Source organism: Mus musculus, chromosome 8 (genome assembly GCF_000001635.26).
Source record: "Mus musculus strain C57BL/6J chromosome 8, GRCm38.p6 C57BL/6J".
In the NCBI taxonomy this organism is placed as follows: Eukaryota; Metazoa; Chordata; class Mammalia; order Rodentia; family Muridae; genus Mus; species Mus musculus.
The window spans coordinates 95,700,942-95,721,711 of NC_000074.6; the positions used below are offsets into that span (position 1 = coordinate 95,700,942).

Consider the following 20,770-nt stretch of genomic DNA (forward strand, 5'->3'; position numbering starts at 1 on the left):
AAGCAGCCACAAAAGATGGCTGTTACCTGGGCCACAGCCGGGGAGCCATCTTCATCCCCAGCTTCACAGCGGCAGGCATTGTCACTGTCGCTGGCCTTACAGGGTCAGCGCGGGTGACAGAAGCAAGACAGAGAAACTAGAAAAATACAAGAGACCGGATTCTAGGTCCAGCAGTGTCCACCCCACCCCTGCCATCCTGCTCCCAGACTGCTCGCCTCGTACGAGGGGATGGTGTCCAAGGGTCCAGTGCTCAGACACCCCCAGTGACCATGACAAGGCACAGCCAGCCACAGCACATAGCCGTAGCAGACTGACTGATGTGGATCCTGGTGCAGTGGCTTCCAGCTGTGAAGTAGGGCAGCTTGCCACCTGTCTGAAGAGTCGGGTGCTGAGTGAGCTAATGCACTCAGGTAGGGTCTAGCATTCAGGCACTAACACAGTGTCTGTTCCCTTAGTGGTTGTGTGTGAGTCTGGACCGCTGAGGATGTAAGTTGCGCTGCTCTCGCCTGAGTGAGAAAGCACGCTCACTTCGGGGGCTCTTTGTGCTTTCTCCCAGGCTTCTGTGTCTCAGAAGCACAGAATAAAAAAAAAACCTTGCCCCCAGGACTCTTCAGACAGCCGCTGGGCAGGCCTGGCCTCGGGTCTTAGGGTTTGTAGCCAGTGAGCTGAACAGAAACAGGTAGTGTGGAAGAGGCCAGTGTTGGGTCTGCGTTTCCTTTGGAGCCAGGGAAGGAGAAGCCACTCAGTAGGTAGTCAGGGAGTGGATGTGGATTGGTCAGGGCCCACGGGGAGTGGGAGTTGGTGGCAGGACCTTTCTGTTCCCTTGAGAGAGTCATGGGAGCTCTTTAGGGACAGAGCAGGACAGGAGGGCCAGGGACACACTGTTCCATGACTCCCGTTTGGGAGTGGAATGGTGAAGCGTGGCACAGAGAAAGCTGGTGGTACCCCAAGACAGAGGCTGCTACTAGGCCTAGTGCCCATGACTACTGCAAGTCAGGTCACATGACTTGCAAAACAGCTCAGCAGACACCTGGGTGGGTGGGGAGCTGGCCCCCTTCCCATGGAACCCACCAGGGTGCAGGGTGGTACAGTCCTCCATGGAGAAGACAATAGGGGCACAGACACCCAGCTCCCACCATGTTCCTGTCGCTCGGGTTCTCTTAGCCCTGGGGCTGCCTCCTCTGTCACCTCCCTGGCCTCTCCTTTTGGCACTGCTCCTCTCTGTGTGCCTCAGACCAGCTTCTCACCCTGAGCCTCACTGCCCAGTAGATACATCGTGTAGCCTTGGGGATCTTCTCCACAGACTTCGGAGCTGGACTCCATACTGACTGGCTCTAAACACAGGGCTGGTTGGAGTGGGGGGGGGGCGGGGGGGGGGAATGCAAGCTTGCCAGCTTCTCTCCTTCCCTCCTATAGGAGTGTGAGGTTAGGGAGGGCCCCGCCCGCCTGCTCCTTTGCTTCTCTGCCCCTGCAGTCGACCCAGCCCTGGGCATCCCTATAGGTAGGGTGGGCAATGCCCAAGGGGAGAGACAGGCCAGTAGCCTGCCTTCAAGGACAGTAAGTGACTTAGGCTGTCATCTTGCTGGGATGGGTGGGCTTGAGAGTCGGGTCCTCCAGATCCTGGGGCAAGGGCCCTCCCAAGATCTTGGTACTTCCAAGGGAATAGAGCCAAGTGCCGGGGCAGGTCTGCACACCCAGCTTCTCCTCGGGTCTAGCCCTGCATCGGTATACATCGGTATATGTATACATCGGTATACATATCGGTGAGAGGGGCGCCTCTGTGTGCAGGGGTACCTGTGTGGCCTTAGCTGTTGCTCCCCGGAAGCCACATACAGCTGTACCTAATGGATGGTGCCAGGGTGCTAAGCACCCTTGAGCGGCAGAAGCTGGGGACCCTCAGGATGCTGTGTGGCTCGGGAGGGAGGGGCTGAAGTGAGGCGGGGTGAACGAGTACCTCAGAAGCCAATTGGAGCCAGGTTTGTCTCCTAACAGCCAATGCGGGAGCGAGGGCTCCGGGTGAGCAAGTGGCTGCGCAGAAACCTTGCAGGGAGGCGGGACCAGCCTGGGCAGGGCCAGGATCTGTGTATAAAACCACTGGAGCTCTACCCCACCACAGAGCCGAAGTCTCCCACCCAGGCTGCCCCCTACCTCCAGACCGAGTGACTCAGGCTTTTGTTTGCCCGCTCTGGTTCGGCAAATCCCCTTCCTCGGCAAGATGCCGGAGTGCTGGGATGGGGTGAGTGAGGGTCCAGGGGCGCTGCGGGATGGGCAGGGAGGTTGGGGCATCCTTGTGACCTCCAGAGGACAGGGTGTCCTCCTGCTCTGAGTGGTGACAGGTCTGCCGGGATGCTACCTTTCCTGGTCTATTCAGACCCTGGGTGGAGGGTCGGATAAGATGGTTGGTGTCTGGGAAACGCAGTGAGCGCACTGACCTCTTTGCTGACTTGCGTTCTCTGCCTCACATAGGAACGCTGGTGTCCGCCTAGTTGTTTGAGGTCGCTTCAGCTAGGTGTATCCTCTCTGAGCCCCTGGCATGTTCCTAGCTCCTGTCAGGATTGTGCTTGCAGGGTCTGGCCGTGGGAGATTGTCTTGATGCCGGCTAGCTGCAGGGTGTCATGTCTTCACTAGGAGCTGTTTGTGTGTCCCCAGTTCTCTGCAGTGCCAGGCTGAAGGGTGCAAGTCTCTGTCTTCAGACGAGTCGAGGAAAGGCTTTGCTGCTTTCCTTTACAGGGTGGGGATGACAAGGCTGGAGCACTGAGCTGGCAGGGCGTGGGGCCCCAGGATACCTCCTCTTGCCATGGGGGAGGAGCAACAGCTACCCAAGCCCTGTGCTCTTCCTCAAGGAGGGAGAGGGCAGATTTCGCCCTGCCTGCATCCCAGGCTCCACATCATTCATCCCTCCTTTTCTTGTCCGGCCCTAGTCTGCCCCTACTCTCCCATGCAGACCTTGTCTCCTGGATTACCTAGGAAGTTGCTGAATACAAATCATACCTCAGCCACCACCATGGTGTGCCCGAGTCCTGTTCTGACCCTCTTCTCCCCAGCCCTCAAGGTCACTGCTGAGGAGAGAGACTGAAAAGGGGACGCCAAAGCCCCCTCCCTTGCCGCCTGCCGCAATGCATCCCTCTAGCGCCCACATGGGGGGCGGGGCTCTGACGTCACCAGGAGCCAATGGGAGCATTTTACCCTGGGAATGGAGGGGCTGACAGTCTGCTGGGCTATGGCCCTTCAGGCATGTTCCCTCTCTGTAGTCAGCACCCTGAGGGGTACGGATGCTCAACTTATGTCTGGCAAGCTAGGTCTGAGTTCTCCACCCAGGGTTGGGGAGGAGGAGGCGTTAGAGAAATTACTGGAAACATTCAGTCAAGGTCACTAGGCCTCAGGACCAGAAATTTGGTTGTCATCCCTCCCTCAGCTCTCCATGACCTTACCAAAGCTAGCGCTTCTCTACCAGGGAAGTGAACCTTACTTGGCCAGTGTTGTGACTGATGGTATCTGACTGATGGGATAAGGACTTGGGCATCCATGTCAGGGTTGGGAAGAGACGGCAGACCACTTGGTAGCAGAGAGCAGACACTCTTCACACAGAAGCGTAGAGGTCTGATTTTGGAGAGTCCCTAGGTCCCTATGTCCTTGTAGAGCAAGAAGAAGAGCAAAGGCTGAGAAGCACCCCTTGGCTGGCAGTGCACCTCACGCCCCATCTCTTTCTCTGAGCTAAGAGAACAGTGAAGAGACCATAGCAGGGACTCCAGAGGAGAAAAGCAGATGGCTGGGGTGGGGGGCAGCCTGCTTAGGGGGTCCTTTGGGTGGATCTGAACCTCCCCCTCAGAAAATGCTTCCATTGGTGCAAAGCCAAGGCCCTGGGCGGGCATTTCATCAACCCTGGGCTCGACCTTGGGCAAGTCCCTTAGCCTTTGTGGGCCTGTGTCTTCTTGTAGAGCCAACTGTAGAGGGCTGGGATCCATTCAGGAGTAAATGAGGTGGCATGTATCAGATACCAGTAAACAGGAAACTTTTCTTGGTCAAGCGGGTCGCAAAGAAAGACAGGCCTGGGAGGCTGCCTTGGGCCTGGGCCTAACTGAAGACCACAGGAAGATACTCAGGCCTCCTGGGAGAATGTGAATCCCAGAGTATAGCCCGCCATCATGGGAGCCTCTATACTTTATCATTTCCTTCTGGAAACACGGTGTGAACACGGGACCTGTCATACCACACCCAGACAGCCAGTCTGTGGGAAGCTGGCTTTTCTGAAGCTAGTGCCCCGGCCTGCAAAATGGAGTCTAGGTTCCCTCTGTCTTGTGTGGCAGAGAGGAAGCTTGTCACATAGTCAGTACTCAGCCACTTGCTCTTCTCTCCTGTTGGCAGCTGCATCCCCAGCTCCGGGTCTGGGCCACTGGCAGTGGCACCGGGACCCCTGTGGTAGAGGCAGGGAAGGGTACATTCAACTCTGACCAAGCTGTTGGAGTTCCCTGATTGACTGTCCAGGAATAACCTGTTTGCAAAGAAGCCAATCAACAGGGTATCCCCTCAAGGTTCTGGGGTGCCAGGAGCAGCAGCCCCTCCTCTGGGCCTCGTCTACATATCGCCGCAGCTCCCACAAAGCCCCTGTGAGGATGCGAGAAGTTGCCTGCCCTGCTCAAAGTCACACAGAACCAGAGGTGCCCCTGAAGCAGTAGACCTGTACAACAAAGTCAAGGGCACTGGCTTAGGACCTGGGAGCAGGGACTGCAGAGGACCTTGTGGGCAGGCATGGCTAGCCCTGTCCTGCCTCAGGAAGACTATGGAGAGTTGTAGCAGAGGGCAGGGAATGTGAGAGAGCAGCAGTGAGGACTGGCATTTGAAGTAGGGGCAGGATATGGCCGACGCAGAAGTGTTTGCTGTGGCTTCTAGGTGGCATGGCAGAGGCCATTCTGCAGGAAGGGAGCACACCTTGTAGGTTGGCTAGTAGGGGTGGGGTCTGGGCTGTGGTGGCAGAGTCCTCTTGGGAGGGCTCTACGAAATGGAGAAAACTGGCCTCCTGTAAACTGGCCTCCTGAGACCCTGTGGCAGGCTGGATGCAGAGCTAGGCAGGGGCAGGTGGGTTTGTAGAGAGAGTCAGGACTTTGTCCCTGTGCTGAACACCTCTGAGAGCGAGGCTCCGTTAACTTGTCCTGTGTGGGGGTGACTTGTGATATAGCCTTGGCTAGGGGCTTCACCACCTCATCTCTCCAAGAGCCAGAGTGTCCAGTGCCATCTGTCTCCCACAGGAACATGACATCGAGACGCCTTATGGACTTCTGCATGTGGTGATCCGGGGCTCTCCCAAAGGGAACCGCCCAGCCATCCTCACCTACCATGATGTGGGTCTCAATCGTAAGTGTGGCTGCATCTTGATCTACCTGCCTGCCTCCTTGCCGTAGCATCGAGGTCTCCTCCCCTCCGTGCGTGGTCCTGAAATCTCAGTTCCCACTCCCTCTGTGACCTAGCCTCTGGCCTGAGATTCCCCACTGGCCCATCCAGCCTGCCTTACCTGAAGGCCAGCCCACAGGGCCCCTGGCATCCTTGGTGCCCGTCCTCTATTTTTGACCTCTACGAGGTGTGTCTTTGCAGACAAGCTGTGCTTCAACACCTTCTTCAACTTTGAGGACATGCAGGAGATCACCAAACACTTTGTGGTGTGCCACGTGGATGCCCCTGGGCAGCAGGTGGGAGCGTCACAGTTCCCTCAGGGGTAGGTGTCCCCAGAGTCTCTTTCACTCGCTCCCGCCCTGTGCCCTCACTTGTACCCAGGTCCTGAATTACCCCTCTGCCTACAGGTACCAGTTCCCCTCCATGGAGCAGCTGGCCGCCATGCTCCCGAGTGTGGTACAGCACTTTGGGTAAGCCCCTCCTAGCTCCCAGGCCATTAATCAGCTGAGAGCTGGGGGTGGTGGGTGAGATGTATTCTAGCTGAGTTTCATGGGGAATGCCATTGCAGCCCTAGAGTGACCAGTCTTGCTCTCCCACAGGTTTAAGTACGTGATTGGCATTGGAGTGGGAGCCGGAGCCTACGTGCTGGCCAAGTTTGCAGTGAGTCTCCCCACCCTCGGAACCCCAGGCCAGGCCCAGAGGGTGACCCCCGGGGCCACAGGCACTTTCCCTGATCTTCCTTCTCTTCTTCTATCCTTTTTCTAAGAGAAGCCCTTTCCTTCCTTTTTCCCTCCAAGGAAATTAACTTAGAAAGAAATGGGCATGGGGGAGGGGAGGGGCTAGGGCTGTGGTTGTGAGACAGTGTTGGCCTTGCCCTGGTGAGGCTCTGGGTCCCATCCCTTGCACTACACAAACAGTATTTAAAATCGATGGATTGGCAAGATGGTTCAACAAGTAAGCCACACTGAGCCGGGCGGGCGACCCGAGCTTGGTCCCTGGAGCCCACACAGAGGAGGAGAAGGACTCTATAGAGCTGCCCATGAGTTACGACACGCTTCCCACACTAATCATAAATGAATATTAGAATAAAACAGGAAAGGCGGTTCCTTCCCCGTGCATTGCTTCAGAGGACTGGAGCTACCGCCGGCTTCACTGTTGTCCAGAGCCAGATTCCTGTTAGTGACAATCTGTAACTGGTCACTCTGTCCACCAACAGAGGTTGTCCCCAGCGGATGCAGCGCCATATGGATACTAATGGCCTTTTAACCAAACATTACACTTACATTCCGGTTCTGAGGTTTGAAGAGACACCACATTTCAGAAATAACAGGCTAGGCGGGGAAGCCTTCATCTCCAAAACCAGAAACTGTTTCGGGGTCCAAACATTTATTGTGGAGAAAGAAGAAGTCCCACCTTTCGGTTCTGATCCAGCATAGTCATTTTGTTAGCTGTAGACTACTCCAGGTTCTGCAGACCGGCTGCAGGCCTTTATGTATGTGCGTGTCCCCGGTGTGTGCGCGTCTCCTGTTCTCCACACAGGCGGACAGTTGAACAGAACACTCAGGTCTCTGTCCCAGGCAGCACAGACTGGCTTTGAAAGACAGGTTTCTGAGCTTCCACAGCCGTGAAGAGCTAGGAAGGAAAGAGCAGTTTTAAGGTGGGGCTGGCAAGCTGGCTCAGCAGGTAGAGGGGCTTGCCACCAAGCCTGCCAACCTGAATTTGATCCTCTGAACCCATGTGGTGGAAGGAGAGGACCAATTTCCACTAGAGTCTTGCTTCCTTTTACACACACACACACACACACACGAATGTAAGAAATTAACAAGCTTTAATGATATTCATTACTCAGTTTGAAACACCTTCAAAAACAACATAATCATGGCCTCATGAATGAGCGTTTGCCTGGGACATGTGGTAGGGCTCTGGGTGCCAACCCCAGAACCACAGGCACATATGCAAATACACACATGTATTAGAAAGGTAAAAAGCGGGGTTGGGGGTTTAGTTTAGTGGTAGAGCGCTTGCCTAGCAAGCACGAGACCCTAGGTTCGGTCCTCAGCTCTGAAAAAAAGAAAAGAAAGGTAAAAAGCTGCAGTAACCATGGATTCCACCTAAATCAGGGAAGTTTTAGGTGTGAGCAGAGAGGAGCATCCACGGGGCCCCTGGCATTAGATTTCCTATACAGACCAAGCTATGCTGTTAACCCCCTGGTGATACCTTGAAGATCTCACCACGCAAGCGTTAGAATGCCTAATTTCCCTTGCTCCTCACCCTGTAGCTCATCTTCCCTGACCTGGTGGAGGGGCTGGTGTTGATGAACATTGACCCCAACGGCAAAGGCTGGATTGACTGGGCTGCCACCAAGGTGAGCACCAGGCCCTCATGGCTGGACCCTGATGGTGGTGAGCTGAGCCAGGTCTCACTCGGGCTTTCCCTCCCTCCTGCAGCTCTCTGGCTTGACCAGCACTTTACCAGACACTGTACTCTCCCATCTCTTCAGCCAGGTAAGCCGGGCGGATCAGACTGCATGTGGGGTGTCCTCGGGAGTGTGTGTTTGGGGGGGGGGACGGACTACAGGCTGGGGCTCAGCCAGTATGGGCAGGTCAGGCAGGGCTGGGTCATAGTGCCCCTCTGAGGTGGCCTGTGGGGTGCCTGAGGCACCTCCTCTGCCTTTGAGACCACTCCTGCTGGGAATGGGACCAGGTTCCTCCCACATACCCTCTCACAGCCCTTCTGCCTGTGTGTGCCCCCAGGAGGAGCTGGTGAACAACACGGAGCTGGTGCAGAGCTACCGGCAGCAGATCTCAAACGTGGTGAACCAGGCCAACCTGCAGCTCTTCTGGAACATGTACAACAGGTGCGGGTGTCCCCATCCCCCATGGGCGGGTGCAGGGCAGGCAGCGCCATTCCCTCAGCTTGTAGATGAGCTGGTTTTGAAGTCTGAGAGCTGAGGGGGCACAGGGCCATGGAGTCTGGTCTCTGGGGTTCTTGCTCATCTCCTTTGCTGGGTGGAGGGAATGCCAGCAACACCCTTGATCCCCACCGCAGGACAGGGTGCTCAGTCCTGTACAATGGAAGGTCAGATAAGGCTGCGGGGTCCCCACAGTGCTTTGTGGGAGCCCTTGGAAGCTCTTCTGCAAGGGTAGCCCGCCCTGCTGTATCGTTGCTTTTGTAAACTTGTAGTGAGGAAGTTCCTGCTGGAGAACTACAAGTAAGGGCGAGACCCTGGTGCGAGTATTTAGTAAGGGTGGTCATATGTGTGGTCCCAGAGCAGGGATGTACAGAAATGCCACATACCAGGCGCAGCCTGGGGGTTCTGAAGAGAATCAGGATAGGGAGGATCCAAACAGCCTTGTGTGAGCAGAGCAAGCTCAGGACCAGTGGGCAGTGTTGGGATACCCTCTTTACCTTTGCCCTCTTCCTCCACTCCTCCCAGCCGCAGAGACCTTGATATTAACCGACCTGGGACGGTGCCCAATGCCAAGACACTCCGGTGAGTGACTCTTGCCCTCCAGCCAGTCCCTGCCTTTGCCCCAAACCCAGGCCAGATGACCCTTATCCTCTGTCTCCTAGCTGCCCAGTGATGCTGGTAGTCGGAGATAATGCACCTGCTGAGGAAGGGGTGGTGAGTGTGACCGTCCTGGCCAGGGGAGGGAGGTTAGAGCCCGGGGCAGGCCCTGAATGATGCTTTTCCCAGAGCATTGGGGCCTGACCGCTCCCATCATACAGGTGAAGAGGTCTGCAGAGTGGATGGAGCTAAGGCTAGGGCCTGGCTGCCTAGTGGTCTCTCCCCTGCACTTCTAGTTTAGAGCCCAAGGTCCATTTCTTCCTAAAGTGGACCCATAAGTAACTCCTGGACATCAGTACTCGTCTTGGAGCCGCCCAGGCGCTCGCTTTGGGGCAGTGCATGTCACCACTCCCATTGGAGACCCGACAGCAGAAAACCTCAGGGTAGGGGCCTCTGAGCCCAGGGGTGCTCAGAAAAGGAAGGCTGTGAGAGCAGATGTAGGCTACACTAGCCATCTTGATCCAGGCTGGGCCCCTGGTGTTGCCTCCTGTCCCTTGGCATCCCTGGACCCCACTGTCTGGATCTTTTGGTCCATCCTGCTAGAGTGACCCTGGCTTTCTGGGTTAAACTCCTGTCCTACTTGCAGCTGTGACTACAGTTCCAGGGCCCTCAGACCAATGGGCCTCCAGGGACTCAGGAAGCCCTAGCAGGAAAAAGCCTGGGGGGGGGGGAGCCCTAGGGCCTGTACTTCCCTCCCTGCTCTGGGCACAGAACCTGCCTAAGCAGTGGAGTGGGGGTATTGCTGCAGCTGGCTCCTTGTTCCCAGGTTGAGTGTAACTCCAAACTGGACCCAACCACTACGACCTTCCTGAAGGTCAGACACCCTCCCCCCCTCCCCCTCCCCCTCCCCCTCCTCCCCACCCTATACTCGGCTGCAGGGAGGGGTCTGTTGGAGCGGGTGGCATTAGGAGCGGGTGGCATCAGGAGCAGGTGGCATCAGGAGCGGGTGGCATCAGGAGCAGGTGGCATCAGGAGCGGGTGTCTGTTGAGGTGTTGGGAAGGGGCTGCTCGGCTCACCCTGCTCTGGTCCTTTCAGATGGCAGATTCTGGTGGTCTTCCTCAGGTGACACAAGTAAGACTCTTGGGCCTGCTTTTGTGTCTATTAGTGGGGGTGGGGGGTGGGGGGGTCGGGCTCCCCACCCTCCCCACTAGTTCAGGGAGTCAGTCAAAGCCTCTTCTGTCCATCTGATTGCAGCCAGGGAAGCTGACTGAGGCCTTCAAGTACTTCCTGCAAGGCATGGGCTACAGTAAGTACACCTCCCCCACCCCGGGCAAGGGCTAGGAACACATTACCCATGTACTGAGGAGTCTGGGTGAGTGCATTCTTTGTCACCTGGACCCCAGCCTCTGCAAACACCCGTAAGGTGTGTGTCCCAGGCCCAGCCAGCTTCTCTGCCTGGGTGGAGCCTTAGGCACTATTCTGAGCCCAGTGTGGGGGGCCTGTTTGGGAACGGACTCCTCCTCCAGCCCTTGAGGGTCCAGTACCTAGGCTGGGGCCTGTTAGGGAAGCTTGTTTCAGATGAGTCACCCACACCCTATGGCACTTCAAAGGCCCTTTGTCACAGTAGAAGGTTAGCACTCAAGCCCATGGAGTCTGGGACCAGAGAAGGGAAGGGGGACCATCTGAGTATTTGCACATCCGGAAGGGAGCCTGAGGCTCCTCCAGGAACAAGGACTAAACCAGCTTTCGGTCCCCATCCTTCCTGGAACATCCCCCAGGTAACAGTGATGAGACTCAGCCTATGCACCCCACCCCCCTCCCCCACGATTCCAATGGCTCCTGTATGCCTCCTGGACCTCCGGTTTCCCTCTTTCCAACATACAACTCCCAGGATGCAAACTGCTCTCCCTCACTTTGGTGCCCTCCCACCCCCTACTAAATACTTTAGCCTCTGGGGCTTGCACCTCCTCAGGACAGCAACTAGGATATCCTTCCACCCTGCCAGCCTTTCAGGGAGAGGTAGAGCAAAGAGAGGTACACGTAGGCAGGGAGGACCAACCAGAACGCCATGCTAGGCCCCATGAGCTCTTGGAGCTTGGTAGACATCTGTGAAGCCAGGAAACGGTTGTGTCCTTGTCCTTGGGCTTCAAGGGAACTACGCCAGGCATCCCAGGAGTCAGAGGGGCTTTGGGAGGTTGTGCAGGCCTCCTCAGTCTGGAAGAGTGAGGGGTAAGGGCACTAGCCTAGGACGTGGCCTCCGTGGGCCTGAGCCACACAGCCTGGGCTGCAGAAGAGGGAGAGTGAGAATTCCCAGACAGCTTCCTTGCTGCTGTTTGGATGGGTTGCAGCAGCGGGCTTCCCCAGGCTAGCCCTCTCTGGTCTGTCTGTCCCATCTCGGCCCATCTCGGTGCCCTGGGCCTGGTCCACTCTTCACCGTGTTCTGTGTCTCCCCCACCCTTGCCCTCTCTGGCTGTCTTCTCTCTCAGTTGCACACTTGAAGGACCGAAGGCTGAGTGGAGGAGCAGGTAGTCCATGGCCTATGGCCTATAGCCCATGGCCTGTCTGCTGATGCATGGACACCCCGCCCCTCCCTGCCCCGCCCTAACCCGCCCCGCTCCTCTGCAGTGCTGCAGCTGCACTATGTCTTGCTGTGGTGTGGAACCTTCTTGTGTTATGCTCAGCTCAAAGCCCCGGAGGATCCCTGCTCTTCCACAGACCCTGGTCTGCTGAGGGCTCCGTCCCGTGTGGGACCTGACACACTGGCTGGTCTCAGAGCAGCCGTCTTGTTTCTAGGTTGCCGTGGGCTGTGGGGCTTCCAGAGCTTTGGGAGTTAGAAGCAGAGCCTGCAAACACAACAGTGCTAGGTTTGCCTTGCAGACATTGTCTGCCCCCTGCCCAGCCTCTAGGTGGACTGGCCTTACCTACAGTAGTAGAAGCAAGATTCAGGCAGTCTGTGGCTGATTGCCTTCACAGAAGCAATCCTGCCCCCCCTCCACCCACGCTACCCCACCCCTGTCACTTTTTGGATGCAGGTCTAGTTGGCCACAGAGCGTCTCTCTATCCCAGGTCAGGGTGCCTATAAGCACCTGCCCTGCTCTGACCATACATAGCTCTGGGTAGCTGCTGGGACCTAGGCACCTGCTGGCTGTAGCCCATTAGCCTGGCCTGCTCACCGTTGCTGACTGGTCCTGCATGCCTTGGCCTGGTATAGCCAGTGCCAGAATCCTCTGCGTGTGGCAAGACTGGGTGTCACTGGCCGCTTTGCTTGTGTTGTTTTTTTTTTCCCACCGGCCGGTACCCACCTTGCCTGTCCTCAGGACCCTCTGTTCTTGTCCATAGTGCCCTCAGCCAGCATGACCCGCCTCGCACGCTCACGTACCGCGTCCCTCACCAGCGCCAGTTCCGTGGACGGCAGCCGCCCTCAGCCCTGCGCCCACTCAGACAGCAGTGAGGGGATGGGCCAGGTCAACCACACCATGGAGGTGTCCTGCTGAAGCCCTCGTCCTGCCCATGATGCCCGCTTACCTGCCCCCAGGTCCCACTGCCATCTCTGCACCGGCTCATCTTCCCTTTAGTTTTATTTTTGTGAGAGTGAAGGGGAGGAAATGGGGTTACTTCTCTTTTATTTAAAAAGAAATGAGGGGATCCACCTTGGGACAGCACAGCACAACAGTCTTAGATGGTGTGAGGGGCTCGCCTTACACACTCCTGTCTCACTCAGTGTGGCCCCTCCCCTCTGCCCAGCTGGGGCGTGGCCAGGATAGTTAGATACAGTACTGAAGAAAGCCCAGCCCAGCCCCTGGATCTGGCAGATGTGAGGTTTGAAGATGGTGGGTAGTGAGCTAAAGCTCTGATGTGAGTGGGAGTCAGACCAGTGGGCAGCCTTGGACCTTAAGAGTGTCCCTTTCCTGTAACCCTTGCATCAAGCACACCTATTCTAATAGTAGAAGTGACAGTCATGAGGATGGTAGCCACAAGAGGGCGCTCTAGACAGACAGCCATTTTCCTGGTGCTCTCTGGGCAGGACAGGTGGTGTAAGGCCAGCCAGGCTGAAGAATATGGAGAACCCTGACATGGGGGCAGGAACCCCCATACCCTGCCACCACAGGGCCTTGTCCCACCCTGAGGCAAAGGTCACCTGGTCTCTTGTCCCTGTTGGCAGAGGTTAAAATGTTGATTGCTGTGTATGCTGTGTGTAGCCCCTGAGAACTTCATGATTACCCATCCCTTTGGAAGCTGGCAGGTACTGTAGGTCCCTCTTGTCCCAGATTTCACCAAGTATTTGTCACAGTGCCCTGGTCAACTTGGGCCAGTGTGTCACAGACAATACTTGAGAAGTGAGCTTGTTAGAAAGACACAGATGGGAAGATACAATGACCTCTGCTTGCTGGAGGGGCTGGAGATTGCCTGGCCCTTGGGTGGGAAATGGGCCATCCTCAAACAAAGGTTCCATGCCTCCTACAGCCCACAACTATGCCCGCCATCTCACCAAGTAGGCGCTCACAGCCTGGCCATTGGTTTCATCTGCTCTCATCCCCAGAGAGGAGAGAAAGCACTAAGTGTGTATATGGGGAGTGGGGATGATGTATGTGGTATTGTATGGGTGTTCTGAGGCAAGAGGACACCCACATCCATTTATCTGTGGCACATGCCGCCCCTTTCTGTAACTGTAAGCCATTTCTAGACTGCTCTGGAGTCCAGTGGAGTGTTTCCTATCCCCGGTTCAGTTCACTCACGTGCTTCCGTGAATACTGAATGTGACTGTTTAGAGGTGGTAGAACTAATCCCTTACTGTAGATAGCACTCCAAGTATTGGACATCTTTTTGCTGTGTTCTTAAGATATCTATAAATACCTATACATTATATATATATATATATGTATGTATATCAGGTCCTCCTTCCTGTATGTGGTTTCCCATTGGTAGTTGTCTTCTCTTTGGTCAAGATGAACTTTTAATGGAGTTCATTATTTTCCTCTCTGTACAAAGTTAAGAGCCTAATTTTGTGTATTCTGTTTGGTGGCTGATAAAGAGACTTTGAGATTACAAAATGCAAAACAAAAATCCTTGATATAGAAAGTTAACTGTGCAGAAAAACTAATAAAGAAATTAAGTCTACGTGTGTCGTGTTTCCTATCACAGGGAAGGCTCAACTGTTTAGGCTGCCTGGCTGCCCCAGGGCGCTGATAGTTGGAGGATAGTGCCTGTTAGACACATTTGGTTGGGGGAGGGTTGAGCAATCTTTCTGTAGCCCAGGCTGGTCTTGAATACTCAGCAATCCTACTTCAGCGTCATGGGTGTTAGAATTATGTAGGCCACCCTGCTTAATTTTTTTTTTCCTCTTAGGGTGATAAGAGATTGAACCAGGGTGTTTATACATGATGGTCAAGGTTCTACCAAGCGGCTATATACTCTGACTGAGATATAATTTTACCAGTCCTGATACTAACTCTATTTCACAGCTGAGCAGAAAGTTTAGCCAGCAAGAAAGACCGCTTCAAAGCAAGGGCACAACACTATTTGCTTGGTTTTAGTTGTTTTGGGACATGGTGTCACTCTGTTGTCTGGCTTGCCAGAAACTCCCAGTAAACCACAAACCCCCCTCAACCTTCCAGGTACTGAAACTAAACTACTGAATTCTCCATGTTACCGTTTGTGCTATCATTCATTCACCTTATATTACTTCCAGCGTCTCTCTCTGTCTCTCTCTGTCTTCTCTCTCTGTCTCTCTCTTCTCTCTCTTTTCTCTTCTCTCTCCTCTCTGTCTCTGTCTCTCGTCTGTCTGTCTGTCTCGTGCGTATGTGTGTGTGTAATGTGGAAACCCTTAAGGCCACTTCAAACCCAGGTGTAAACGGACTAATCAATCAGTCAGTGAAATGATGGTTAATCACTAACCATCAGTCGGTCACTACGGCATACTAGCCCAGCCTCCACAGAGGAAGAAACTGTTTTGTCCCTGCACGCCGCTCTCCGGGACACGGCCAGAACTAGGGTGGAGGCCGGTGCGCACGCGCACGCGCGATTCCTAAACCGGAGCGGTTTAGTAGAAACGCCCAGCTCCGCCCCGGAAGCGCAGTGAGGACCCGGCTGCTCGCAGCATGGCGGCCCCCGCCAAGCGCGCGCGGGTAAGTGGCGGGTCGCCCCTCGTCGCGCCCTGTCCCTCCCCGAGAGCTGCCCGCGCGCCCCTGCCGCTCCCTGCGGGGTCCAGCGGCGGCGAGCCCGAGGGCGACGCGGTGGCCGGCTTCCTGCGCTGGTGCAGGCGAGTGGGGCTGGAGCTGAGTCCTAAGGTGACGGTGAGCCGGCAGGGCACGGTGGCCGGCTATGGCATGGTGGCGCGGGAGAGCGTGCGGGCCGGGGAGCTCCTTTTCGCAGTGCCGCGGTCCGCGCTTCTGTCCCCCCACACCTGTTCCATCAGCGGCCTGCTGGAGCGAGGTGGGTAAGGAAGGGGCAGGGGGACCAGCTCGGAGGCTGGCAAGGGAGTGGCGCTTGGACGTTCACCTGGTGTCTTCCCTAGAGCGAGGCGCGCTGCAGAGCCTGTCTGGGTGGGTGCCGCTGCTGCTGGCGCTGCTCCACGAGCTCCAGGCCCCAGCATCACCCTGGAGCCCTTACTTCGCGCTCTGGCCAGAGCTGGGGCGTTTGGAGCATCCCATGTTTTGGTGAGAGCCGAGGGAAGGGCCGGGAAGAACCTGTTGCAGTTTCTTTGCTCTGGGACTGGGCACCTGCTGCATGAGAAGGCTGCGAAGGGCTCCGGGTGGGCTGTCCTTGCAGGCCGGAGGAAGAGCGGTTGCGACTCCTAAAGGGTACAGGTGTCCCCGAAGCCGTGGAGAAGGATTTGGTGAACATCCGTAGCGAATACTATTCCATCGTCCTGCCCTTCATGGAGGCTCACTCGGATCTCTTCAGCCCCTCTGTTCGCTCCCTGGAACTCTATCAGCAGCTCGTGGCCCTCGTGATGGCTTATAGGTCAGTGATTAAAGCCTAGAGGAGCAGACCCTCATCTTTGAGAGGGAAGGTGGGAAAGAACAGTGAACTCCAGGTCCCTCACCCGAGACTGGGCCTTAGCTGAGTTCTCTCTGCGGCAGCTTTCAAGAACCGCTGGAGGAAGATGATGATGAAAAGGAGCCCAACTCACCCTTGATGGTGCCTGCTGCAGACATACTAAACCACATAGCCAATCATAATGCCAATCTAGAGTACTCGGCAGTGAGTGGACCCCTATCCCTGGTCAGGTGGTGTGCATTACAAATCAAATCACTGGGCTCCAGTTTCCTACTAATCGTGAAAATGCGGTGAGACTAGCTACTCTCCGGTGTACTTTTGATATCAACTGAGATGGTGTGGACACACCCTAAGTCCACCAGAATAGCTGCCTGCTCTGCCAAGTCACCTCAGGCCCTGTGGAGAGCATTAACAGCAGTTCAGTGCTATTAGGAGGTGGGATGTTTATGGGCCAGAGGCATAGTAAGAAAGGCCCCACTTTAGTGTTGATTCTGTAGGAAAACTTGAGCAGACAGACGTCTATGTAATGTAAATATTGGCAGCGTCTTAACACCTGTAATCTTAGGAGGCTGAGGCAGGATCCAAGGTTCCAGGCCCATAGCTTCCAGTTTTCGTCTATACATGTCAAACTTTGCTCTCCAGTGTAAGCAGATGTGACTTTCACTTATTCTTTACCTCCGTTGCTATTTTGACATGAGGATTAACTTGTTCTGTTTTTGAGACAGGTGTGTATGTATGTGTGTGTATGTATGTATGTATGTATGTATGTATGTATGTGTATGTGTATATATATATATATATATATATATATAGCTAGCCCAAGACTCAAGAGTTTTGTCTCCTGAGCACTGAGTGTTTATCACCAGGCCTAGGCTTGGTTTTCTTAAAGCTTGTGTAGGTAACTAGGCAGATACACCTAATATACTAAATTGACCTCTAAAGTTGGTTTCACCCCCTCAGTATACAGGACTGAACAGTAGACAAATGGTCTGTGTCCTCAGCGCACATTCAGTAGGCTCTTCCAAGAGAGAAGTGGTCTGGTGGGGGCTATGGTGTGGTCCCAGCTTTATCCTTTTAACCCAGGATTATCTCCGGATGGTGGCTACTCAGCCCATTCTTGAAGGTCATGAAATCTTCAACACATATGGGCAAATGGCTAACTGGCAACTGATTCATATGTATGGTTTTGCTGAGCCCTATCCTAACAACACAGACGACACGGCTGACATTCAGATGGTGACAGTCCGAGATGCTGCACTGCAGGGTGCGTCTGCCCATCCCAGGTTCTGTATACCTCTTGACTGCACTTGTCTTGCTGGGGTTGATGTCGGCTCTCTCCGTCCATTACTTTATAGGAACAAAGGATGAAACTGAAAAGCTGCTCGTGTGTGAACGCTGGGATTTCCTGTGCAAACAGGAGATGGTAGGGGAAGAGGGAGCCTTTGTGATAGGTTGTGAGGAGGTGCTGACTGAAGAGGAGCTAGCCACCACACTGAAGGTACAGGACTGACAGGGTATGGGTTGCTGGTATTTAGAATAAAACCAAAGAAAGGGGAGGGACCTAACTTTCTACAGTGGTATGGTTGTCTTGAAACTCACAGTAGCACATTGCAACTAAAGGGCCCATATTTCTTGTAGGTACTGTGCATGCCTGCTGAGGAGTTCAGAGACTATAAAGAGCGGGCTGGATGGGGAGAGGAGGAGACAGAAGACGACAGTTTGGCAATCACAGATATCCCCAAGCTCCAAGAATCATGGAAACGGCTTCTTCGAAACAGTGTTCTGTTGACCCTACAGACCTACACCACAGACTTAAAAACAGACCAGGACTTACTCAGTAATAAGGAGGCCTATGCCACGCTGAGCTGGCGCGAACAACAAGCCTTACAGGTCCGCTATGGTCAGAAGATGATCTTACATCGGGTGTTGGAACTCACAAATTAAGCAGGCTTCCTGAGAACCTTTTAAGGTCATGTTCTGTTGCTTGGAGAGGAGGGAAATTTGGGACTTTTGCTATTTGGCAGTTAGAATCAAAGGAAAAATAGCTAAAAAGTAAACTTACATGTCGGCACGTTTGGATTGATGTCAGCAGATTTAGGAGCATGCTATTTTTACTAATGCCATCAGATTTTTTTAGAACTTAATAAACATGGGCTGAGTTCAACTTTGAGAAGTTCAAACTTTCTTTAGCACATTCCCGTGAAGTATGACATCTTACTGGACCATCAGTCTTATCACAACTCACCTCTCAAGGACAAATTAATTAGAAGTGGAATTCTTCCAAATACTCATACCAAGACAAAACCCCCACACAAGTTTTTAAATATAGTTTAACCACACAGATTTTCTTGCTCTAACAGCTTCCTCCAGTCGACACAGAAATGGTACACAAAATGTCCTTACTGGGGATGGTTGTAATGTCCCAGTGAGGCAAGGGATGCTAGCCTGGACTATGCAATAGCAGGACTCCCAAAGAATCAAGTAGTAACAGGAAAATCTGGTCATTAAGAAGTGACTATTGGGCTGGAGAGATGGCTCAGTGGTAAAGAGCACTGACTGCTCTTCCAGAGGTCCTGAGTTCAATTCCCAGAAACCACATGGTGGCTCACAACCATCTGTAGTGGGAGCTGATGCCCTCTTCTGGTGCGTCTGAAGACAGCATCAGTGTACTCACATATATAAAATCAATACATCTTTTTTTTTAAAGTGACATTTCCCAGTTGGCTGGGTTGTCCACGTTTACAACCAGCACTGGCTGCTGCTGCTACTGAGAAAGGCACAGTGGACTCATATGCATGTCATGACTTTAATGTTTACCGTCTTCACACATACATGAAAGCTGATTAAGGCCCAGAAACTACAAAGGCTACAAAATATAACACGGGCCTAGCTGTTCACGGAACATTTACGATCCTGATCCTTATAAAAAGCAGCAGCTGTAGTAGTCTTTTTGACTTTTGTTGTTTAACTAGGCTGTACAGCCTAAACAAGGTGAAGCAGAATCGCAGGCCAGAGATGTTCCTCTTTGGGTATGTTCTCCCTTAGGACCACCAAAGCAGGTCAACTACCTTTCCAGAGGCAAGCAGAACCCCCTGGTCTATCTAGTCTACACTTATAACTTATGTGGCTTTGTAAGCTTCCTTAGCTACGTTTTAAAAAAAAATTGCATGAATTCAGTATTTGCTAATCTTTGGAATGTCATGGATGTCGGAAGACATGCTGCTATGCTTGAGACAAGAGCATGCCATCAACTGCCTGTTACAAGGTAGTTTACATACGTACACACTTTACACAAACCCAAGAAGTTTCAGACAAAAGTTTTCTCTTTCATATATTTACACAAGTTCAAAATGATATTCACAGCATCTTCTAAATTTTGGCCAAGAGTCAAAAAAAAAATGCATTTAAACTTTGGAACTTGCCCACATAGACAGGAGATCAACCCCAGCAGTTGGTGGGGCAGACCCCTGAGAACCAAAGGGCTAGGAAAGTCAGGAGGAATCTTCAGTTTATGAACTTGGTTCAGCGGACCAAGGCTGATGCATCTGCAAGGGATATACACAGTTCATCTAACTGGCACCGGTCCCCTCCATCACTTGCTGAGCCTGCTTCTGTCCCATGCAGCACTGTGCAACAGACTGAAATAACCTAAGAAGTGGAGACAAGCACCAATTAACTTCACAACAAACTTTAAGCCTAAAGATCTCTTAATCTGAATTAGCTATAACTGCCCTTTTAACTCACAGACCCAAATTAGACACATTCTTTTCTGTCTCCCTGCTTGGTAATTAACATTTTAACTCACTTTTCAATCTCTGGGGCACAGTGTACAAATTCATGGTTCCAGAACTTAAATGCTGGGTTTTTAATCAGCTCAATGAAGGTGATAAGAAGACCCCAAGGATGTGGCCTATTTACAATCAACCGTTCCAAGAGAACCCTAAAAAGGGGTATAGAAGAGTTAGTTAATACATTAAAAACAAATTCACAACTATGCCTTCATTGCCCCTTTCCCTGAATGCACTCAGAATTTAGCATATGAAAATAGGTGAAATTTTTCCTACATGACAAGTGCTGGCTAGTACCAAATCTTTGTTCTTAAACTTTTTTGTTTCCTGGTGGCAAAGATTAAGGCCTTTGCTGCTGAAACTGGCACAAGTATTTAGTTGGGCGAAGAGGTAAAGTACAAGTCTGTATGTACACCCCACTATATTGTGCACTAATATCCAATCCTATACAGTTTAAACAAACAGTATGACCCTACTGTTTCCCTTTAAAACCTTAAAAACATGAAGTACACAAAAATGTCAACAAGATTCTGGATAAAAAACATTACTGCCACAGCTACCACCAAGAAACTAATGTTGCTTTTATTGTAAACTAGTACCCAGCATTTCAAAGCAAACCACTGTCCATTATCAACTTGTTTTGTAATTCCTTAGACATGGCTCAGCATAATAACACAGCGAAACTGGGAATGCACAGAACTCATTCAGAATACAGCGGAAGCAGTCAGTGGTGGTGCACACCATCCATCCCAGCACTCAGGAGGCAGAAACAGTTGGATCCCCAAGTTTGAACCAGCCTGGTCTACGGAGTGAATTTCAGGACAGTCAGAATACAGGAGAAAAGAGCCCCTTTAAGGCATCATGACAGTACATCTCTCACCTTGTGATCTGTTCCTGGATTGCCTCAGTGTTCGCCTCAGCAAAAAGGTACAACATTGTGCAGCTGAAGTAGTGAGTGTGGCTGTTTGGGTACCGTAGCTGGTTCGCAATTGCATTTAAGAAGAGATATCGGCCTAGAAATTAGGGAAACTAGATTTAGGATTTGCTCTGAAAGGCCAGTATGAGAGACAAATGAGTTTCCTTAGG

General features: G+C 53.0%; 3 protein-coding genes across 32 annotated transcripts in view; 2 read left to right on the forward strand and 1 right to left on the reverse strand.

The window, feature by feature from the left end:
* Ndrg4 (N-myc downstream regulated gene 4) overlaps window positions 1–14,015 on the forward strand; it is a 37,983-nt gene extending 23,968 nt beyond the window's left edge. For 4 of the 15 annotated variants that reach the window (NM_001372427.1, NM_001372421.1, NM_001372428.1 and 1 more), the window contains 14 exons: window positions 5,247–5,352; window positions 5,590–5,710; window positions 5,796–5,858; window positions 5,988–6,048; window positions 7,667–7,753; window positions 7,836–7,892; window positions 8,142–8,245; window positions 8,825–8,881; window positions 8,962–9,013; window positions 9,723–9,770; window positions 9,993–10,028; window positions 10,152–10,203; window positions 11,384–11,422; window positions 12,237–14,015. In NM_001372427.1, coding sequence (NP_001359356.1) covers window positions 5,247–5,352; window positions 5,590–5,710; window positions 5,796–5,858; window positions 5,988–6,048; window positions 7,667–7,753; window positions 7,836–7,892; window positions 8,142–8,245; window positions 8,825–8,881; window positions 8,962–9,013; window positions 9,723–9,770; window positions 9,993–10,028; window positions 10,152–10,203; window positions 11,384–11,422; window positions 12,237–12,391 — 1,038 coding nt within the window. In that variant the 3' untranslated portion in view covers window positions 12,392–14,015. Of the gene's footprint in view, window positions 1–2,114; window positions 2,237–5,246; window positions 5,353–5,589; window positions 5,711–5,795; window positions 5,859–5,987; window positions 6,049–7,666; window positions 7,754–7,835; window positions 7,893–8,141; window positions 8,246–8,824; window positions 8,882–8,961; window positions 9,014–9,722; window positions 9,771–9,992; window positions 10,029–10,151; window positions 10,204–11,383; window positions 11,423–12,236 lie in introns of those variants that run through there. The other 11 variants (NM_001372426.1, NM_001372429.1, NM_001372425.1 and 8 more) reach the window with 9 other exon arrangements.
* A 677-nt stretch (window positions 14,016–14,692) lies between these two features.
* On the forward strand, window positions 14,693–20,566 carry Setd6 (SET domain containing 6). 7 transcript variants are annotated; one of them, XM_030243711.1, is made up of 8 exons: window positions 14,693–15,329; window positions 15,412–15,553; window positions 15,666–15,860; window positions 15,980–16,100; window positions 16,980–17,160; window positions 17,252–17,394; window positions 17,535–17,786; window positions 20,339–20,566. In XM_030243711.1, the coding sequence occupies exons 1-8, from the start codon at window positions 14,996–14,998 to the stop codon at window positions 20,495–20,497; spliced, it is 1,527 nt and encodes a 508-aa protein (XP_030099571.1). In that variant the 5' UTR covers window positions 14,693–14,995; the 3' UTR covers window positions 20,498–20,566. The 7 variants fall into 7 exon arrangements, 4 of the variants coding, with proteins under 4 accessions (XP_030099571.1, XP_030099572.1, NP_001030295.1 ...); XM_030243712.1 differs by having other exon boundaries at window positions 14,695–15,022; NM_001035123.4 differs by lacking the exon at window positions 20,339–20,566 and having other exon boundaries at window positions 14,972–15,329; window positions 17,535–18,066.
* Cnot1 (CCR4-NOT transcription complex, subunit 1) overlaps window positions 17,990–20,770 on the reverse strand; it is an 89,183-nt gene continuing 86,402 nt past the window's right edge. For 4 of the 10 annotated variants that reach the window (NM_001205226.2, NM_001372351.1, NM_178078.3 and 1 more), the window contains exons 47-49: window positions 20,565–20,697; window positions 19,702–19,836; window positions 17,990–19,544 (exon numbers count right to left, since the gene is read on the reverse strand). In NM_001205226.2, coding sequence (NP_001192155.1) covers window positions 19,466–19,544; window positions 19,702–19,836; window positions 20,565–20,697 — 347 coding nt within the window. In that variant the 3' untranslated portion in view covers window positions 17,990–19,465. The remainder of the gene's footprint in view (window positions 19,545–19,701; window positions 19,837–20,564; window positions 20,698–20,770) is intronic. The other 6 variants (XR_003947260.1, XM_006530870.2, XM_006530871.3 and 3 more) reach the window with 4 other exon arrangements.